This window comes from Haliotis asinina, chromosome 12, assembly GCF_037392515.1.
Source record: "Haliotis asinina isolate JCU_RB_2024 chromosome 12, JCU_Hal_asi_v2, whole genome shotgun sequence".
Taxonomy (NCBI): Eukaryota; Metazoa; Mollusca; class Gastropoda; order Lepetellida; family Haliotidae; genus Haliotis; species Haliotis asinina.
The window spans coordinates 10,413,334-10,434,854 of NC_090291.1; the positions used below are offsets into that span (position 1 = coordinate 10,413,334).

The window sequence follows — 21,521 nt, forward strand, 5'->3', positions numbered from 1 at the left end:
TGGGTCTGTTATCTTGAACTGCACTATTCCTAAACTTGCTCACTCCCTCACTCCAAGAACTAAAGGAACTGGGAATTGTTTGGATGATATTTATTTACAATAGTAAATGAGGATGATACAAAATGACTTGGTCTGTTCTGGGCAACATCATGAGGAGTTCAACTCCATCTTCAGGTTCTGTTATACCCGCTTCTTCTTTGCCTGTATAAATGTGAGAAGATGTTGTTAGACATGAAACATTACCACACATATTAAAGGAAGTTTTATGGTGCCTTCAATGCCATTCCACTTGTGTCATGTCAGTGATTCAGTTTAGTTTTACACCACACTCAGCAGTATTCCAGCTGTATGGTGGTAGTCTGAAAATAATCGAGGCTGAAGCAGACAATCTAGTGATCGACAGCACGAGCATCCATCTGCACAGCTGGGAACTGATGACTGATGACTCCCAAATGCAAAACATTAATATCTGCGCAGCAATATGTACGATACACATTTTTGGCTCCTTTAGTTGACCTGCTTTTACTGGGATGGAAGTGTATTTCTGAATAAAGTTCCCATCAAAAGATAACTTCTGGATTTTCGAATCCGGTGTTTTGTCAAAGCTTGGTGAGCCATTCTGTTGCCATTCTTAAGTAATCAGAATATATCGGTAGGACTTGGGTATGCATGTTGACGATAAACATTAGTGGAAGAACAGACAAGGACATTCTGATTGATGGGTGATAATAAAAGCTGAACTACACAGTGGAATGAAAATATTTTTTGACGAATATAACTCAACTGGCAGACATTCAGCTCTGTGGGCGTATAATCATATTTAATAGTAAAAAAATCGTACAAAATACGCCAGGTAGGCATGTCTGTGTCAGTTGTTGGAGGAAACCAGCAAGCCACATGCAGTGTGCAAAACAGCAATGCCTCAAAGTTGCTAGCCCACAATATAATTCACTAGCCCAAAATTTGAACGTAGCAAGTAAACAAAGATTACAAAAATAGATAAAATATTGTCGGCATGATAAGGGATCCATCATCAAGCTGCAGATAAGATGAACATTTTTATCAGGTCGTATTATATGATTTACAATTGTATTTTAACTTAAGTCAGAAAGTGACCCCTCTAAAATTCACTAGCCTGTCGGTGACTGTAGATGTACTGGCCTTGCTGGAATATTACTAGCCATGGGCCTGTGGGCCAATGGCAGTTTCATTCATTGGCGACATGTAAGAAATTACCCATTTCGAAGAAACCAGTAGGTGGCCGTGGTACTGACAAACCATATTCAGAGTGAATCCATGAATTGAAATACAAATGAGCCATCGATGCCCCTTGAGGGTGTTATATTTGAGGGGCGTGAAAAACCTTCACTTAGGAGATAAACATCATGTGTTGGCCAATTTCTAGGTGTTACTGAGTATTTGAAGCCCAGGAATACCTTTGGAACCGACGGCATAAATTGATGACAAAAAGTCTCTATTTTGCCAATTGCATATTCTTTTTTTAAATGTTAAATGCCCTAAAAACATTTGTCATTGCGTTGAACGTATGCTACCTGCAGAAAGTAAACTTCCACACGGGATCACATGACTTAGATCATGTGGCAGGCTAATTTTAACTTCCATCATGACAGAAAGTAGGGGTCGATTTATAAGTGGTATATACAGTACAATTACAGTGTAGTTTACCATAATCCTACTTAGCATGTGTTTTCATTACTGATGAGATGTCCTCACACCTGCCAAATCCTAATGAAACCGAGTGACACGCTTCCCTTGTGTTTTGATGTCTATTTAATCAAATGCCTTCTGATAGATTAAGAATGAAATCAATTAGTTGTGCGGTAAACGGTATTGAAATGACAAATGCATATGCACCTTGCACAGATCTCTCCGTCTGGATAACTGGATCATTTTTCAATGGAATTCTATGGGAATTGTTTGAAAATTCTCCGTCTGGGCCCGGAAGCATGGAGTGCGGTAAACGAGTACAATTAATGAACGTAGGTTTCATTTCACATAAAAATCGTCCGGAAGGCAAGGTTTCCAGATATTTGGGGTCCAAGTAAACTGGGTTCAACTGTATTTACTGTTTGACAACATTAAGTTGACAAAACTGACTTTGTTTCAACAAAATGTACTTACTGACAAATTTAGACCTGAACTGCTTCCAAAATCTTTGAAAGAATCTGATTTTGTTTTCCTGAAATCACAAGCATAAAAGAAATAATAAAAAAAATACATAACATTTTTAAAACACAAAATTCCTATGCTGGAAAACAAACTGTAACAAACAATGAAACAATAATTGACTCCCTCATTATGACCTTGATGTTTGAAACAATCACAAGAGTGTAAGAGACTTTCAGAGACAACTGCGTGGATTTTACCTACTATATTTAAGATCTGTAAACCCAGTGGGTTCAAATATGTCTGATATTCAGCTACTTATGAATCTGCACCAAAATCGCTGGGGAAATCCTCGCTTGCCTTGCTACAGTGCATATGAGCACTGACATTTGAAAATGTATGACTTCTGAAAACATGTAATCCAATGATACCATTTCTCTTCCATCCTGTAAGACTTAAAGTATCTGACGGAGACGTTGTACTCTCACGAGTCTGTTGCAGAGCTACTTACTGGTCGTCCTTTGATGCATCTTGTGTGGTTTTCCTTTTGAGTCGATGATGAGGGAAGGAGGGCATGAACTCAGGGTCACACGCTTCAAGCACACAATGAAAATATCAAATAACATCACGTATATCTAGACAGGCCATTAGGTGTACTTTTGTAGGTCAAGAAACAAGTAATTACTCTTTACTTCGACTGCAACATATATGTTTTTGAATAATGGGTAACAAATTTAAATAATGCGAAACAAATAAAATAACTTAGCAGTTTATGAATTATCTATAATATTCTGTGAAACAATCCAAATAAATATTTCGACATGTATTCACCATGTTAATAGTGATAGTTCATTAATGAAGAAGACTATTGTTTACTATGGTGCCTGGTTTCAATATATTTGATGTTGCACATCTCACTAACACCCAGGCATCCGTCAACAAACTTGACTGCAAATCTGCGTGTGTCCGAACACATCAGCAAGAACCAGGACTGTAACCATCATATGGGAAGCCACCAAGGCTCTATCTGTCAACAACAGCAACTGGCGGCAAAGGAAATTGCAAGAGGCCATAGACATCAGAAGAAGCCGACCAGCTATCAACCGTGACCAAGGAACACATCTCCCTAGCGCTTGGGACTTATTAATACTGGGATAATTCATCATCCTTGCTGCCCACTTCATCCTTGTACCTACTGCCAATAAGGCCCACTCCCACTTGTCTCTTACTACTTGTTACATGCCACCACTGTTACCACATCAGCCACGCCTGGATTAACACTTCCTGGCTTCCCTCTGTCCATTATATCCAGTCACTTCTGGCTTCCTATTGTTTATCTTATCAATCATGCCTGGATTAACAACCCCCTGGCTTCCACTCCTGTCCATCCACCAATTAACTACTGGCTTTCTTTGTTATACTGTTGTTGTTTCTACATGTACATAAATAGCTGGCTGTACTTGATTGTTTCATTCACCTGATGAAAAAGTAAGAATATACTTCGAAACGGCGTGATTCTTCACTATAAAGAAGTTTTCATCCATAAAAAACTCTTGCCTTTATGTGTATCACTTCTACATGCCCTTCAAAGACTCTCAACATCCAGATTCGACAAAAAATACCTTCCATAAAGGTCTTGAATATCTAATTCTAGTGATCATGAATAATTAATTGTATTCATGAAAGTTTATGGTTCAAATTACAATACAGGCTAGACTCATGACAGCCCTACTGTTTACAAACTGAAAAAGATGATTTGGGAGGATAAAGATACTTTTTTCCTGGCGTCTTAAACCTTCAGATATATCAACACTCACCAACAAAAACAATCCCATAGTTGACATGTTTGAAGACTAGAAAACACTCTAAAGATCCACCAAAATACTTACGATGTGGCTGTTCCTTGAAGTAGGAGCTGTCAAGGCAGTCTTCTGCTGTGGCCCTGGAAGTATTAATCAAATCAGGCCACATTATAAAGCCAAATTGGGACTTGCATTATCTGCAATATTACCAAATTTCATGAAGTCAAATTATTTTAACCTTCTTTACTATTAATAATAATAATTCATATATATAGCGCCTAGTATCCATCTAACTAGTTGCTCACTGGACGTTGTAATTTGAATCTGATTATTACCCCAGATAACCCAGGCTGCCTGTTAGGTTCTAGAAGGTTATAGTCACATGGCTTTCTCCAACCTGGTACCCACTTTCTGCTGGGTGAACAGGGACAAGTTTGAACAAACTCACTTGCCCTAGGGTGAGACCACATGTATCACAAGTGCTTCATTGTTGTGCAAGACTGAAGTCTTAGAAACTCTCAGAGGTCAAACATGGTCACCCATCCAAGGACTGTCCGAACTTGACGTTGCTCAACTGATTTGTGACCTGAGCTCTACATACAGAACCACACAGCACTACTTTGTGTGCCTACATCTGGATACCAGCTAGGTGCAATAGTCACATCAAGACAAATACTCATCAGATCTTTTAGGAATTATTTTCTTCCATACAACAGTAATAACAATACATATGACTGTGGTTTTGATTAAATAGGTTGTCTCTGGCTGAACATTTTACTGCAAAAACTCCTCATTACAAACGATTTCATACATGTAAACCATCTGAGACAAGTGACATTAAACTAAGCAGACAGACCAACAAAACAAAAGTATACTGAGGGAAAAAAATTAGGGGATACAATGAAAGCACAAGTGCTCCTTATATTTTTCAAGGTTTCTTCACAAGCTATGCGATACAAAGTTTATGATGAAACCTAGAAAAAAATTAAGGAACACCTATCCTTTCAATATAGTTCAAATTTCAAGTTGATATATTTTTTTTTACAAAATTGTAACATACTGATATTTTCCCCCTCCCTATATTATTCATCCAGTATCATGTCACACATCCTTGGAAATATTGTAGTCATCTTGATTAAAGCTTAAATTGCATAGATACACTGGAGTTTGATTTGTCAAAGACTGAAATTGAAAGGTTGGGTCTGTTGAAGCAAGCATACAAAAGACCTACCTCTTGGCTGGGTCGAACATGAAGAGGAAGTTGAGTAGTCTGATGCCTGAGTCGGACAGCCAAGGGAACGTGTGTCGCAGGTTGTTGTACCTGAAGGCAGTATGGTCTCATAGAGATCTGTTTCTTCGTTGTGTGATTAACACTAATATATGCTGTATGCTGTGTTTGTACATAACCCAGTCTGGGCAAGGTAAGCCAGTGGTTGATATTAAAAACATCAGTTCAAGTAGTTGGGGTACAATGACCTGCAAATAACCTAGTTTCCCAATTTAACAAACACCAATATGTTTTAGTTGTGACAGAATGTTTGTCTAATGACAATTTATTTCACATGTAATTTGCTACAACGATGACATATTGGCTAGTTTTTACTTAGTCTCTTTCTCATAAAGCTACTGAGACTTGCTTGAGATATTTATGTCCTGTTAGTTACCTGTTACAAGGGTAGATTCTCACAGGATCTATAATAATAAAAGGACTGTTTTTCTACAATTTATCTTCTTTTTCTAACACTTACGGTTGTTTTCGTAGAGTAATATTTTCCAAGGCTGGCAATTCTGAAAATCCCTGAAACAAGAAGATTGTTTTTAACGAAAATAATTCTGCACTGCATGATTTCTTGAAATGTTATCTTGATATTGGTAAAGAGACAAATACTCCTTGACCTCGAACATTAAATTTTAGCCTGGTTTTGTGTTACAAGGGCATAATGAAGTTGACGTCATTGAGACTGAACAAAATGAAAATGTGAATCTACTTTCTCTGTAATGAAGCGTACAACTTTATTCTTATTTCCTACATACAGCAATGTTTTGGTGTTTAATTTTACGCTGTTATGAAGCTAAAGTGGATTCTTACACCGCTATGAAGCTAAAGTGGATTCTTCCTATCAAGCTAAATTGGATTCTTACTATCACTATCATTGACTCTACTCACAGGCCAGATTGCATCTGTTGGTGTACCAAACATATCTACAATGAGGTCAATCTGCTGGATCTCTGATCTCCCGGGAAGTAGAGGTCGGTGTGCCAGCAACTCCCCAAATATACATCCTGCAGACCTGCACAGAAGCATGTGGAAAAAATGTAACCAGGAAAACATGTAACCAGGAAAACATGTATCCAGGAAAACATGTAACGGTAAATGAAAGTCATTTGAACGGAACTGTGAATAGCCAAATAATGCAAAGGTCACAAGTCAGAGATTGAGTTTACGATGTTTCAACTTCAGACAGCTCCTAACTTGGAGGCACTAGAAAAGTGGGAGTGAACCCAGGGCTTGATATAAGTTTATAAGTGAGTGAGTGGCTTTTGTTTCTATGTTGCTTTTAGCTAGATTCTAACAAGGTTGTGGCGGTGGACACCCAAAACGGGCTTCAAACATGTTTCCCTAAGTGGGGAATCAAATCTGTGTCTACTGCATATCAAACGAACGCTTTGATCACTGGGCTATAAGGCCATAAGGTTATAACTTTGGAGAATGTCAGTTTAGTTGCAGAGAGTTTTGCCTGTGTTCGCACTGCAGTTAGTGGGTACCTGGTAGGATCAGATGGGACAGTGAACCAGAAACTTCTGCATCACATTGTCGAGGTTGGAACGTATAGCTTGATGGCATGGGACTTATGAGAATAATGACAAACAATGGCCATTTGGTAACAATTCATGTAATTGTGAATGAATGAAACATCAAAACTTCTTATCTGCAAATTGTTTCATCAATTACCTTATAGTCAACATAGTCAACACCATTATGACAGTTATTTTTAAAGCAAACTTAGATTGACAATCAAATAGTATTAGACTTTTCTAGAAACTGTTCTGCTGTAATTCAATATTGCCAATAATTGAAGATACAAACAAGGAGACAAAGTCATCAATATCCCATGCTATAGCAAAACAGTCTTCATGAACATGTCTACAAGTTATGATCATGTCAAATGTTTTTGTGAGTATGTAGAAAAGTGGTAAAAGAGCATTGAAAGGGTTAGTTCCAGAAAGGAGTACTATCACCAATTTCAGTCTCAATCAAACTTGTTTCCATGAAAATGCCAAAAATATTATGTTAAGAAATCCAAACTACCACGAGGCACCAGTAGTACACCTCCAGATCTATCCATGTGCCAAGATTGGTGAAGAAGTATTGAATGGTTTTAAAATTCCCCTCCAGAAAAGACAAATGTGCTCAGATGCCCACATGGACAGAGTCCATTTTGATACCCCACACAAAACAATGGATATGTATTTAAGTACTGGCAACAGTGCATGAATGGTTTAAGATGTTCAACACAGTCTGCCTCATTACTCTGACTGACTCTGGCAAACCGCAGACTGATAGCATGAACAACAATCTAACCATCAGGTCATAGTGACATACATTCAGACAGGTCTCACATTGTAACAATCAATCCTAGCTGTGAAGGGGGGAGTCACATATCAGAAAGAGACATGAATATGGTCTCCCCAAAATGGGGGTTTTCAGAAGGGTTACTCACCACATGTCAATGGCTGACGTGTGAATCTGAGACCCTAACAGTAGCTCCGGTGCTCGGTACCTGGTGACAAACAAACTGATGGTAAATGCCAAGATGTGTTATCTCAAAGTAAAAAGTATGCCCTTATATGTTATCCTGGGATCACACATCTCAACAGTCAACACATGTATTTTACATCTATTTAAAATCAAATACAATTTACAATCAACTACAAGCAACTGACATTTAGGGTGACTAAAGATTGTTCAGCATCACATCAGCAGTTTTATGTGTTTCTGCAGCAAACTGACACTACAAAAGTGACCAAGAGAACACACCAACTCTTTTCCGCTCTAAAAACAGAAACTGCCCCACAATGTGATTTCATTAAAATATCATTACATAGTATTATAAACTGATATATATACAATAAAGAATCCAAGCACACTAAAGAGTCTGAAGCAGCAAAAATAAAAATAGAACAACGACCAGAACACATAGGGGAATAACTTAGCTCTTCCATAATGTGTAGACCACAAGAGAATACTGCTCAAGAATAGATCTCTACAGTCATTTCAATTAGCAAATAGTCTGTTTCATGATAACAATAATAGGATGGCAATAATATAATTAAAGTGATGTCACTTTCAAAACAAGAGTAAGAAATTTACAATGGTCCCATCGTCCTTGGCTTGTAAACATTATTCATGAACACTAGATAACAAGTTTGCAGTGGTCCAGTTGGCCAGTAAATTTTCAGAGTAAATCTACAAATGTTATTTTTCACCACTGACATTCAGACAGGACTGCTGATTATAATCCAGTCACTGGTCCTGAGGTCAAGTAGGAATTTTTTAAAGGTTTCTTTCCTGCAAGCTATAGTGTTGAATGGGCCCAGGGTATTTACCATAATTCAGCAGCAACATAATACCCTAGACTATCAAGGATGAGCCCAGTATGAATACATACCACAAGGTCACAACCCGGGGGGTCATAGGCCTCACAGGGAGAATGTGTTTCCTCGCCAGACCAAAATCAGCTGGAACAGGAAAACAACTAATTTGAACATTGTTCAAAATAAGATACCATCAACAGTATTTAGGTTTGAAAATAAAACATACATCTTGTATGAAAACAAAGAGTACAGACAGAAAACAAACAAGACTACAGAGCAAAATTTGTTAGAAAACCAAGACAGAAAGTAACATTTGGGCGGGCTTTAATAACATAGCTCTGAAGTGAACGTCCTGCAATGATCCTGTCATTGCCATGGTGATGTTCTATAGCAGATCCTGGACTCACAAGCAGTAGTATCAGATAGAGATCCTGAAGATGGAGTGAAGTTACTAATGCAGTCAGACTCACCCACTTTAAGACATCCTTTATCCGTCATCAGTAGATTGGACACTTTCAGATCCCTGTAACACATAAGTCTCCATCAGCTGCAGCTACATTAAAGCCCTGTCGGCATGCACAGGACTGAATCTGATAACTGATGAATGCAGGTCCTGGGGTGAGTGTGCGAGATAGAGAGGAGAGAGAAAGGAGTGGGGGCAGTATCCATGGTTAAGGATAAGGTTAAGGGTTAAGGCTGTTCTCTAGAAGGGGACCCAGCCTTTCACGTATTTGATAAGAGAAATTATTCACACCATCAGATGACACTAACTGCCATGTAGCTTTATCCGATCTGTTGCTCCAGTTGTAATCCAGACTCCCCCTGGGTGGTTCAAAGTCTTTGCTTACCTGTGAATGATGAAGTTTTCATGGAGATATCTCAAAGCCTTGAACACTTGAATAATGATACACTTCACCTGAAAAGTAACGATGTCAATGATGGAAAACGCATCCAAATACTAACAAACTAAACATATATACAATACAGTGGAAGCTGTCAAAACTGGCATCTGTCCTATCCAGCAAGTTGCCAACACCAGCATAAAGTCTCAGTTTCACCCGTGGCTTGTACATTTATCTCTACAATCCAGCACGCTGTCTAAACTGGACTATTTCTTCAGTCCCAATGAATGCCGGTTTGGACAGCTTCCACTGTATACAGTTGATTTTGAGTCCTGACCAGTTAAGGCTTATCAGAGACAATGACATATGGTCCCAGCCAATTAATCGTCAAACAGATCAATCTGTAAATTTTGCTATAAGCCCCCTATAAGTATAAGGATAGTGCTGTAGAGAGTATGTATAGAAAGTTCACTCCTAAAAGAACATTCACATACTCTGTATTAAGAGTCCTGATCCAAGAAGTGCCGTTTAATTAACCAATTTCTGTAATGTTCATTTAAGTACCCTATACATTGATAGAAACTGTACCTTAGAGTCAAAGATGATTTTTCCGTAAAAGCTCTGATTTCCATTAGATTGTTTTGATGAACAATCTGACCAACATCATTCAGCTTGTAAGAAAGCATATACGAAAGATCTGTTGCCTTGCAACACAGCGTGACGTACCTGGGATTCGGAAAATGGGGCTGCCATGTTGTCCAGCAGTGAAGCCAGGTCTTGTTCACAGTACTCCATCACTAAGAAGATGCTGAAATATGGCAGGTAAAGAACACCAGTGAGGATGTGGTTTCAGGAACATCATGTCCTCTGAGGGGCACTGGAGTAGCCAGTCTCAGCATTGTGGATAAAGCATCTGCTTGTTTGGCTACAGACCTGTGTCCAATGCCCCACATGGGTACAATGTGTGAAGTCAATTTCTGGTGCCCAATACAGCTGGGATATTACTAAATGCATCTCAAATGATGTTAACTAACTCACAGTCTTAAATACATGAATATAAGAATCGTTTAATGCTGAACTCAGTAATATTCCAGCCATATGGCTGTGGTCGCTAAATAATTCAGTTTGGACCAGACAATTTAGCGATCAACAGCATGAGCACAGATATATGTGACATGTGTCAACCAATCCATCCAATACCATTAGTAGCCTCTTATGGCAAACATGGGTAACTGAAGACCGATTCTAATCATGAAGTACAAAAACCATTAGATATGATGTGACCAGTTTGTGAAATAATCTAACACAATGTCATGAAAACCAGATGTGCACGTCCAGTCAACTGTAATATCATAAGGTGATTCAGTACCTGTCAAGGCTCTTGCCAACCACTACCTCCTTCAGCTCAACAATGTTCTCGTGTCGCAGATTCAGCAAAATATTGATCTCTCTCAACCCGCTGATAGGAATGCCTACAATGACATGTGACAGAGATCAATCCTAACCCAGATCTTCACCAGTCCAAAAACCAAGAATCATCAGTTATGTAAACATGGACTGTACACATGATCATCACATTCTGGTACAACTAAGGGACACAACTCTGTATAAACTTTCATACTGTCAGTCTCTTGATCAATCTGATGGTGTACATCTTACTTACACAATTTACAGCCAGACACATATTTAAAAAACAGAAAGAAAAGGTACCAGCAACAAATATTTTTGAATAGATTATATTTAGTTTTGAATAATCGACCACACATTGTATTTGTTACTTTGTATTTATGTTGTATATAACTATACCCTGCATCTTCCTAAGAAATTGTCCAGATCAAGAATTTGAACTGGTTCAGTATATTTTCCTAACATGAATCAGTACTGCATAATATAATTTAATGCAAAAAATACACTAACTTAATATCAATTATATTCTTAAATAGATTTCATCCCAACATTTATTTCTGGGAATTGTTTTCAGCACAAGACTGCCAAATACCTACCATCTTTTTCTTTCTCCATTCTCATTTTCTTCAATGCCACAATTTTGTTACTTCTTGTATCTCTGGCCCGATCTGGATGTCACAAAAGTTGGAATGAAGAGAAAAGAAAAGACAGCTTATACAGACGAACTGCTGTGTTTTGAACTTCAAAGTATGGTCACTGATCTAAGGTCAGAAACTTTTATTTGAAATTAAGGCATAGGCACAGGCCAACACCAAAACAAAATCAATTTTTGCTTTCCACCATTACAAAACTAAACCTAAAACACCGGTGTTAGTGAAACCACAGGCAAATTGTAGCGCAAATGGGGCTACAAACACATGGGTATATACTTTTGAAGGTGGCGATATTTTATTTTGACATGAAAAATATTTTCGAACCGAAGCGAAGGAAGTACGCTGCCAACCTTTGTTCGCTTTGCTCGCATACAAGAAGACTTGTCATATTCTATGGGCTGCGCAGCCCCATTTGCGCTACAGTTTGCCAGTGGTGAAACAAATGATTAAGATGGCATTGTAAGTAATCATTGGCGTTGCATGTATCAAACAAAGACTGCTGTTCATTTTAAAAGATCTTAATTAGCTGTGTTCAATAATAAAGTACATTCTGAATTTTGGGTCCCTTTGAGACTTTATCAAAACTCGTAAAAAATGTTATCCAAACTTGGCTTTTGGCAAGGCTGACTGGATTCCCCCCAAGAAAGGTTTCATTTAAACCTCACCATCAACCAGTGTTGTAAACTCCCCAAAATTTCTGCCAGACAACTGTTGCCCATTCAGAATTTTCCGGATTAAAAAAAATAATTAGAAGGTAAATAAGAGGAGGGAAACTGGTTAATGTTTTTAAACCAAGGATTTAGTCCTTATACTCAAAGTCAGAATTGTCAAAGACCATTGGCATGATTGGGCATGCAACTTTTTAAAACTGAGTGTCTGGTTGCAAAACAGACCGTCCTGGACAGTCAGGCAGGTGGGAGTTTGCAATGCTGCCATCAACACATTTTTATTTACTTCACTGGTCATAGCAACAACATTCTGTAAACATACAAACGATGCCATAGGTGCCTTCTCCCACGCGATTCAGTTTTTCAAAGTCGGTGACAGGTCGAGACTTCCCAAGCTGAAACAAAGGAAGTGGTTCGTATTCAAATTATCTGAATGACTGAGTGATGTACTGGCCTATATTGTTCTGGTGATGTTACCATAGTACTGAGGTACTGAGTTCTATTTCAGTCAGCCATGGGGTGTCCACATATGCATATCTCACATGATACTATGATTGAGTCATGAGGCCCCACTGATACCGATAGTATCAGTAATGATATATATCTAATTACTGGGTACATCAATCACATCAGCAACTCTGATCACCCTATCCCATTTGTCATCCCATACAACAAGTATTAGTTGCTGAAGACCAATTCTAACACTGATCTTCCATTCTCCCATATTCTCTTTTCTGCAGATTAACAAAGGTAACGCAAAGTCAAGTGGTTCAATCCAATATATTGTACTTGATTTGGGGGCTTTTAGTTATTTTTGTGAGTCCTCTATAGTAATTGTTGTGCTAGGTCTTGTCCATAAAACTAGCATGTATCAATTTATGATTATTATTTGGGATGGGGGAATATTTCATTATAAACAATGAAAGGTATAAAGTATCTGAAACACCAGCCATTTCAGATCAAAATACCATGGTACCTAAGGCCAAGGCTGTTATAACTATGGAAAACTCCTATTTCCTGACACCTCTTGTGCTTACCCTTGCAGAATCAGATAACTCCATCCATTCCCCTGTCAAGATGGAGTACAAGGCCGGCTTCTCTTGACTCGTGCTCCTTCTGTACGAATCTTGCGACATCATTTATCATGAAGTTCTAGGCCTTACTTTCTTCTGTCTGATGTTCTAGGTTACTCCAAGGCATCATTGACACATTTCTCCCCTTTCACAAAATACAAAGAATGAAAACATATATGGCTGAAAAAAACAAACAAAACTGACCATAATATTTTTACATAGCTTGATACAGTTAAAATGCTATTTTCGTTGCAAATTAAGAACTGTTATTAGTGTTAACAAACCGGCAAACTCTTTGGATCTGGAGCCTAAAACTCGGTTACAAAGATGCAGCTAAGCCGCAAACGAATATCTGCAAGTGTATGACGTAATGTGATAAGAAATAAACAGGCACATACCGCTATTAAACAACTTACTAGTAGGTAGAAGTGTAAGAGTGCGGTACATACTCCCAACTCTTTTATGGTAGGAGATTGCAAAGTTAAAATCCGGGCAAATATTACGTTGCTTAATTCACATGCACAGAATCATAATTTGTTGTGAGCGGATATGAAACGACCTGGTAGTTAATAGAGACTAATGTAAATTCCTTCTTTATGAGAAAACAGAACGGCGTTTTGGATGCACATATTGGTGTTAATTGTTACCTCCCGGTAACAACCATCCGTGAAATCATTCGGTCAACAAAATGGCGTCAAGGTTGTGGAGATCTTTGCGGCCTATCGCAACAACTTTGTTACGGAATCATGGTAAATTAATTGAATACTCCTCTTCGTCATGTTCTCATCTCCATCGTCTACAGTTAACAGAGAAATTGTTGCAACGCATTAATCTTGTTATTTATTTCTAGGGCTTAATGCAACAAGATTCAGCGTTGAGCATTTTCAATTTTGCGGTGTTCAGAAGCCGAGAAGGGATGACAGCATGGCTTTGTTAGTGTAATAATGAAACAGTTACAATGATTGTTTTACACAAAATGACACTGTAACCCGCACTATATTTGGGGGCATTTGTAGTACCCCTACCCCTCAGCTCTATTTAACAGTGTCTCAATGAGTCAATTGGCAAAGACACCAATGAAGTTTGAAGAATTACATCCCTACAAAACGCCCAATACTTGGAGTGCCAGCATGCCTGGAAATGCAGTGTTACACCTAGACCTCTTTAAACAGTATTCTAAGCATTCAGAAGTTGACCGGTTTGCTTTGGAAGTTCCTTTAGAGCAGAATACCTTTCTAACAACAACATCAACAGTGATGGTATATTTTCAGCCGTCTCCCGACCAGCTGTTGTAACATCTTCACGATGGATGAGCAGCGACGTCAAGGAAACAAGACGTAAGTGAATATTGTGATTTCTCTTACCATTTACACACAGGTGCTCGATACTGGTACATATTTGGAAGTATGACCTAAATATACAAGATATAGAAAGGTGTGAGACTAACAATGGCAGCCCGGCTCGCCTCGTCTTGTTTTCAGTCTGATAAACGCTTCTGTAGCTTTGATCGTTGAAAAAACTGCCCAATTTATTCTCCGTTGGCCTCTGTAGAATACCTTGCTTATCACTTACCTGCTGATTTTATTTCCATTTAAAGCTTTTAATAGTTTTACCATCCATTCTCGGACGAAGTCAGGACATATGCCCGGAAGTAAACAAATCTCAGGTTACAAAACCAGCACCAAGTAGCAGAGCGAGTCTCTGGATAGATTATACATACACATAACAAAACTCACTTGTGAAAGAAATCTACATGACAGTAATAGTTCTAAATAGTGGAACTTTTCACTTCGGACCAGGCAGTTTTCTCTGTGCTTCTCGGAGATAGAGCGTCTGTGGCCGGTTGGCACACTGGATGAAATGCTTGACGAGATATTTCTTGTAGTGGGCCTTGAAAGTTCTCATGATGCAAGTATCCATTGGCTGAATGTGCAATGTGGTGTTTGAGGGCAAGAAATTAACTTTCACGTTGGTCAGTTTGACATTGGCACACTTTTGTGACTGGCAGCATTGTCACAAAGTAAGATCATGTGTCAACCATGTGATTGCATCTGTCTGTCAAATGCTCGTAGCCAATCACAAAACATATCCGAAGTCCAAAATTGTGCTCTTGCAGATAGAATGTCAGAATTCTTGACCAAAATGTTTACACATAAGATCAAAACTGGCTTTAGGGTTTTCTCTTTGTATCTACTAATTTCTCTTTTTTTTTTGCGGCAGTAATTTCACATCTTTTACCCCTAGGGGCGGGACTTGCCATTATGACTGACAAGCATCAGCTGATCTCATTTTGACACGATCAGTGTTTTATTGAGGAATTAAGCATGATAGGTATTACTCCAACTAACCAAAAGTGAGACCTACTAATTGATCAAAATCACAAACTAACAACATCTTCAACTTGGAAGTGTCACTTAACAATTACCACTGAATGGGGCTCATGGTTTGAAGGGATTATCCAAACCTTTTTGGTGTACTGCCGGATTAATGAAGCAAAACTATGTGTAATTAGCTAATCTGTTACCGGCTGATTAACGTCCATATACGGTGCGTGAAGCACTGGATTATTGAATCAACAGGTAATGAGTTTACATAGTAAACAAGATAGGTTACAGCTAGTCATTGTTTGGATATCGCGGGAATCGGATTGTCGGGGTCCTGACTAACGCGACCTGACTGTAGTAAGACGAGTTCTGGCTCTTTGTGAGGGTACCTGTTTGACTCCTTCCATTCATCTTAGGAACGGACCCGTGTAGGTCCAGGGATAGAATAGGCCTTCCGCAACCCATGCTTGCCATAAAAGGCTGACTTGGTTGACACATGTCATCGGTTCCCAATTGCGCAGATCGATGCTCATGTTGTTGATCACTGGATTGCCTGTTCCAGACTCTGCTGTTAGACTGCTGCCAAATATCTGGAATATTGCTGAGTGCGGCATAAAACTAAACTCACTCACTCACTCATCTTAGGACCTACTAGAAAAATTTACTCATAGCAGTGTTGATGTAGCTGAGTTGGTTAGCTGCCAGTCTAGCAATGGAAGGCTTTTTCACCCCTCCACCCTCATATAGCACTTTTAGATGTGTCATGTCTCTGGACTCTAGCAAGTCCTGTACTCATGGGGAGGTGAGGTGAAATGAAGATTAACGTCTTATGACATCAGTCTTATGACATCATGCATGTGTATGTATGGCTGCTTGTACCATTCCAGACTAGCTGATCTTATAGTGCCGACTCACAGAGATACCAGCGGTATATGAAATATGAAATAAGGCCCATGTGACCGTCAGAGACAGGCTAGATTTCTCACAGGCGATCTAAAATTACAGCTAACCAGCCTGATGGTTTGGTATAAAGTTTAGACGTTCCATACATCTGGGTAAACTTTGGTGTCTGGTTTGGTTGAATCCATGTTGAGCTAATGACATTTTGAAGTTACCAGCCCTGATGTCTGGGTGGGTTTTTGGCTTATGTGCTGTTAACAGGCAGCTGAAAACTAGACTGTATATTGCCCATCTGTAGAATAATATTCATTCTATCCATTCCCCTGTCAAGACAATGCCAAAGATCATCAGAGCCTGTCAATATAGGGAATTGCACAACTAACCATCAGAATCCATATGTTGGTGTCCGGTCTGGTTTAATCCATTTTGGACTGGTAACATTTTGAATTTACAAGCTGTGGCTGGATTTTGGCTTATTTCATTCACTGATACCATGCTGCAGTTCAGACTGAATACCCCACTCAGACACGTTATACTGACCCCAAGCCGACATGTCCTTGTACCCATCAATTCCAAGCACCAGGCAAGCACAGGTATGATTTGATTACATGTTTTTTTATGACGTGTCCGGAGATCAGACCTGCGACCCTCTGCGCAGATGCTGTAACCAGTACAACACGGAGACCGCCCCTGTACACATGGAATCTCCTTATTGCACTATCTGTGTTGTAACTGATGTTCACCATGTCCATTTACCAAGGGATGCCACTCCTGACAGTGAAATAAATAATCTTAATTTTGGCTTGTGGGCCCAAACATGAGAAAATCCAGGTTTTACACCAGTTTTTTGCAGGCATTAATACAGGAAGTTGTGGTAGTTAATTGCGATGGTCATGATATCTATTAAAAAATATAATTTTAATATCAAACCAGCAGTTTCCTTAAGAAGATCCCATTCATCATATGATCTTTTCCAGCAGCCACTGCTAATGTTTTATGAATGAAGAATATCCATGTTGCGTCCACAGCTACGATACGTCCGACAAACGCAGTGGTCCAGCAGCACTTGAAGGACTTTGGTCAGTATGTAGCTGAATGTATTCCCAAGTATGTCCAGCGAGTGGAAGTGACCAACGGGGATGAGCTGGACATCATGATCCACCCTGAAGGGGTTATCCCAGTCCTCACCTTCCTCCGGGATCACACCAACGCTCAGTACCTCAACATCGCAGACATTGCTGGTATGGATGTCCCAACGAGAGAGTACAGGTTTGAGGTAGGTCAAGTACACATATGCACCAGCCTACACTACACTTACAGTCTTAGAAATGTAGTGTGTTTTTCCAATTTTTAGTGTTAGCAGTGCGGTATTTGTCTGTGTCCATGAAAGCAGTCATACCACTATGACTGTTGTAACTCCAGCACTTATGCATTTACTGCAGCCAGTGCACAATGGACCCATGAAGGTCTGGAGTAGAATAAGTCTAAACAACCCCTGCTTGCCATGAAAGGCAACTTTGCTAGTTGTGAGAGGCAGCTAACAGGATCGGGTGGTCAGGCTCCCTGACTTGGTTGACACATGACATCGGTTCCCAATTTCGCATATCAATGCTGATGCAGTTAATCAATGGATTGTCTGGTCCAGAATCGATTATCTATAGACTGCAGCCAAAACTTAAATTCTTTCACTCACACACTCATTCATTCACTCCGCACAATGATCACTCATCAGTTTACTGCTAGTCCTGCTTGAACTGGACAATGTTTACAAAATTGCAGCATTTAAGGTAATGATTCTGAACAGGAATAACATGGTGTTTAGAGAATTTAGGAGTTTCTAGAGAATGACAATATCTGTGTTTACACAAAGTGTATGCTAAGGAGAAAGTCATAGGTCTTTTTGTAAGCCTTAATTTGAGTGAGTTAGAATTGATCTTCAGTAACCTGTGCTTGTCATAAGAAGTGACTAACAGGATTGGGTGGTCAGACTCACTTACTTCGTTGAAACATCATTATATCCTGAATGCATAAATCAGTGCTCATAAGGGTTCAATTCAGTACTTGTGTACATATGTTATGCCCTTTTCTTGTGTTACCAGCCATGTTATTAATGTAAAACCATGCTCACCCTCTTGTTTATGATAAAACCAGGAAATCATATTTGGGGGACAGTCTGTAAAATTGAATGAGATCAATATGATATAAAGTTAGCAGTGAGGACAGATTGACGTGATGTTGTTTTTTATCTGAATGTTGTGTAAGCATGAGCTGTTAGATTAAATGCTGAGTCGACAATGTTTGTTTTCAGATTATATATAACTTGCTGTCACTCCGATATAACTCCCGTGTGCGAGTGAAGACCTACACAGATGAACTAACCCCACTCGACTCCTCCTTTGAGGTGTACAAAGGTTCAGACTGGTATGAGAGAGAGGTATGTGTCCACAAAATGTCTCAAACTCAGGTATGTAAATAGCACCCAGACAACATGCACACGATGCAGTGTTCATGGAAAGGTTAAAATTGGTGGGTCTAATAAGTTTCCAATGTTTGCAATTTCAGTTTAGTTTTCAATGGTGATTGGCATTACTTTGCTCCTTGTTCGAGACTTGACCTGCATGGTAGTTGAGTGGTTGAAGTGTTTGCCTGTCATGCCAAAGACCCAAGGTGAAATACTCACAATGGTTCAGTGTGTGAAATCCATTCCTGGTGTCCCGTGTTGCGATATTGATGGACTGTTGCTAAAAGCAGCATAAACGCTCATGTGGCTCTGTGACTCTGACTGATATCAGGGATTGTTTCTCATGATTTCAGTCTCTGATTTGACCACTCCATCATGTTAAAACTTTACCATTATCTACAGCAGATAACAGTAACAACGATGTACTAACTCATTCTCTTAGACTTATCAATACAATTAGAAGGAACTGCTCATATGGTGTCAAATGTTTTCATTTCCATGAAGTTTGAAAAGCTTGTCTTAGTTACGAATATCTGACAATTTACTATATGTTGGTACAGATGACATACTTTTATACTGATAATAATAACAAGGCATTTGTAATGCTCTGACTTCCACACTACGGCGGGGCATGCTTAAACTAGTTGAAGCACAACAATCTGATTATTATTACTCAGATGAACCAAGCTGTCTGTGAAGCGAAGGTTAATAGTCACATGACTTATCCCACCGGGTACCCATTGGGTTCCCATGTGAATACATTTCTTCCTTTGGAAAAGTTCCAAGAACAAAGTTTCTAGCATGAAAAAAACCCCACTTTTTTGTAAACATAGCCCATTCATCGCCATCCGTTCACCAGCATATCACCTTCAGAACACTAGGTCACACGTCAGGGCTGTCTGGCGTGGCCTGATCTTGTATGACCTGATCATCAGGCATTCTCTCTTCATCACTCAGTCATAAGGGCAGACTTGAACGAGAGAACATGTTTGTGGTTTAGGTCCATGTTCTAAATTTTAGGTTATTGTGCTTTTTATTGTGCAGATCTGGGATATGTTTGGTGTGTTTTTCGCCAACCATCCTGACCTGAGACGTATCCTCACCGACTATGGTTTTGAAGGCCATCCGTTCAGAAAGGACTTCCCCCTTTCAGGTTATGTAGAGGTAAGCCGTTATCTGTGATCTGCAGTTAGGATGATGTCTCCCCAATACTATACAGGTGTTGGGAATAAATTAGAAGTGGTATTAGCATCAACTCAAAAATGTTGTATTCCTTACAATAAGAAGTTGATATCCCTTAATTTCCCCTCCGCACCCCCCCCACCCATCCCAACTGAAACCCTGTGGGTGTAACAGTCAGTATTACTTAACAAGCTTACACTGATATGACATTTCAGTCTACAGCACTAAACTGACAGGGTACAACCTTGTTGACTCTCTGCCATATAGAGAATGATGGAAGAGCTTTGTGTACTGGCAAGTGATCTCAATGAAGAATAAACATTACCATTATCTATCTGTAGTACTGTTGAAATTCCAGATGTCCAAGCCCCGTACCTTCACTATGCTAAAGCTGTGCAGTAAGCCATCTGAACCACCATGGGTCAGCCTTTCTTGAAAGTGAATTGTCATTTAGAGTTGTGTCAGTAATCATGCTGAAGTCTAAATTTCAAAATGAAACTGTCTGGTCCATTGACCCAAATTTCACTCTTCTTTACTTGGGGCATTGGTGGTGGAGTTGCCTTAGGACATGTAATTTTGTTGTAGAGAGTTGAATCCCAGAATGAAACCTCATGGCACAACAGGGTGGAAGGGTAGCCTTATTGATTGAGTGATCACTTGTAATGCCCTAAATATAGGTTTTAATGTGCACAGAGTGTGCATCCCATTTCTCCCCAATGAAATAGTGGTATAAGAACCTTGCTCACTTTTGGCACAACAGGTACGTTATGATGATGAAGCAAAGCGTGTAGTCATCGAGCCTATTGAGATGGCCCAAGAGTTCAGGAAGTTTGAATATGCCACGCCTTGGGAGACTTTTGGACCATTCAACAAAGCCAACAAGGAGGAAGTTCCCATCAAAGAAGACCCTGCACCAGAGAAGTGAGACATTATCTGAAGTAGGAAATCTGCTCTATGTAAATATGTGTGTCCAGTTCTAGTGCTGAAAGTTTCGTTCACACTGGTTTCATCCATGAGAGGGTTCATAGATGAGATGGCTGTTGTTTAGGATGTACAGAAACAAAATGTGAATTAAACATCTTAACACTGCTGTTTTGTTGGATTGTCATTTGGGGAAGAGCTGTATTGTAGGAGAAATTCTAATTTGTTAAGATCACATTAATTTGCAGTTAACAATAGACTGGACAACTGGATACTGTATAAAGTGAAATTGTCAAATAGAAATGTATAGGTTTTGTAAGCATGGTGCAAATGATTCTTTGACCTGTTCATGAATTATTTCACTCCTGATCTCAATCTTGTTAGCAACCAATCAGCTGAATATTGATTAAGCCTTTCTCCTTTAGAGACGGCTTCCAAGTTCTTTGCACAAGTTTTTGATGGCATTGTTTCAAACGAAGTTTCAAGTTTTTTTAATGGATTATTCTTCTGATCACACTTGTAACCATAGCGACATATTCATATGCCAAAGACAGACTTGTATGGA

The 21,521-nt window shown here is 39.2% G+C and overlaps 3 protein-coding genes across 4 annotated transcripts in view; 1 reads left to right on the top strand and 2 right to left on the bottom strand.

The window, feature by feature from the left end:
- The window catches only part of LOC137257721 (protein MTSS 1-like), a 288,334-nt gene that overhangs the window by 164,453 nt on the left and 102,360 nt on the right, over positions 1 to 21,521 (bottom strand). The gene's annotated exons all lie outside the window — the stretch shown is intronic.
- LOC137257739 (cyclin-dependent kinase 10-like) lies at positions 76 to 13,658 on the bottom strand. Of its 2 annotated transcripts, none has more exons than XM_067795155.1 (17): positions 13,567 to 13,658; positions 13,133 to 13,313; positions 12,418 to 12,490; positions 11,371 to 11,442; positions 10,737 to 10,839; positions 10,094 to 10,175; positions 9,374 to 9,441; positions 8,996 to 9,048; positions 8,600 to 8,669; positions 7,652 to 7,711; positions 6,097 to 6,220; positions 5,678 to 5,727; positions 5,161 to 5,250; positions 4,017 to 4,069; positions 2,639 to 2,720; positions 2,143 to 2,200; positions 76 to 201 (listed from the first exon to the last, which is right to left on the bottom strand). In XM_067795155.1, exons 2-17 carry the CDS (start codon positions 13,232 to 13,234, stop codon positions 181 to 183), a joined length of 1,161 nt encoding a protein of 386 aa, XP_067651256.1. In that variant the 5' UTR covers positions 13,235 to 13,313; positions 13,567 to 13,658; the 3' UTR covers positions 76 to 180. The 2 variants fall into 2 exon arrangements, with proteins under 2 accessions (XP_067651256.1, XP_067651255.1); XM_067795154.1 differs by having other exon boundaries at positions 13,585 to 13,648.
- On the top strand, positions 13,827 to 21,124 carry LOC137258189 (NADH dehydrogenase [ubiquinone] iron-sulfur protein 3, mitochondrial-like). Its single transcript, XM_067795767.1, has 6 exons — positions 13,827 to 13,917; positions 14,440 to 14,505; positions 17,421 to 17,668; positions 18,701 to 18,826; positions 19,898 to 20,017; positions 20,796 to 21,124. Exons 1-6 carry the CDS (start codon positions 13,857 to 13,859, stop codon positions 20,958 to 20,960), a joined length of 786 nt encoding a protein of 261 aa, XP_067651868.1. The 5' UTR covers positions 13,827 to 13,856; the 3' UTR covers positions 20,961 to 21,124.

Coding starts and splice junctions, on each gene's coding strand:
- LOC137257739 (XM_067795155.1), bottom strand. CDS start 13,234: ATGATGTCGCAAGATTCGTACAGAAGGAGCACGAGTCAAGAGAAGCCG. Junction 11,443..12,417: donor AGGCACCTATGGCATCGTTT/GTATGTTTACAG, acceptor TGTGACATCCAG/ATCGGGCCAGAGATACAAGA. Junction 9,442..10,093: donor CCCCATTTTCCGAATCCCAG/GTACGTCACGCT, acceptor GTTACTTTTCAG/GTGAAGTGTATCATTATTCA.
- LOC137258189 (XM_067795767.1), top strand. CDS start 13,857: ATGGCGTCAAGGTTGTGGAGATCTTTGCGGCCTATCGCAACAACTTTG. Junction 13,918..14,439: donor AACTTTGTTACGGAATCATG/GTAAATTAATTG, acceptor GTATATTTTCAG/CCGTCTCCCGACCAGCTGTT. Junction 14,506..17,420: donor CGACGTCAAGGAAACAAGAC/GTAAGTGAATAT, acceptor TTGCGTCCACAG/CTACGATACGTCCGACAAAC.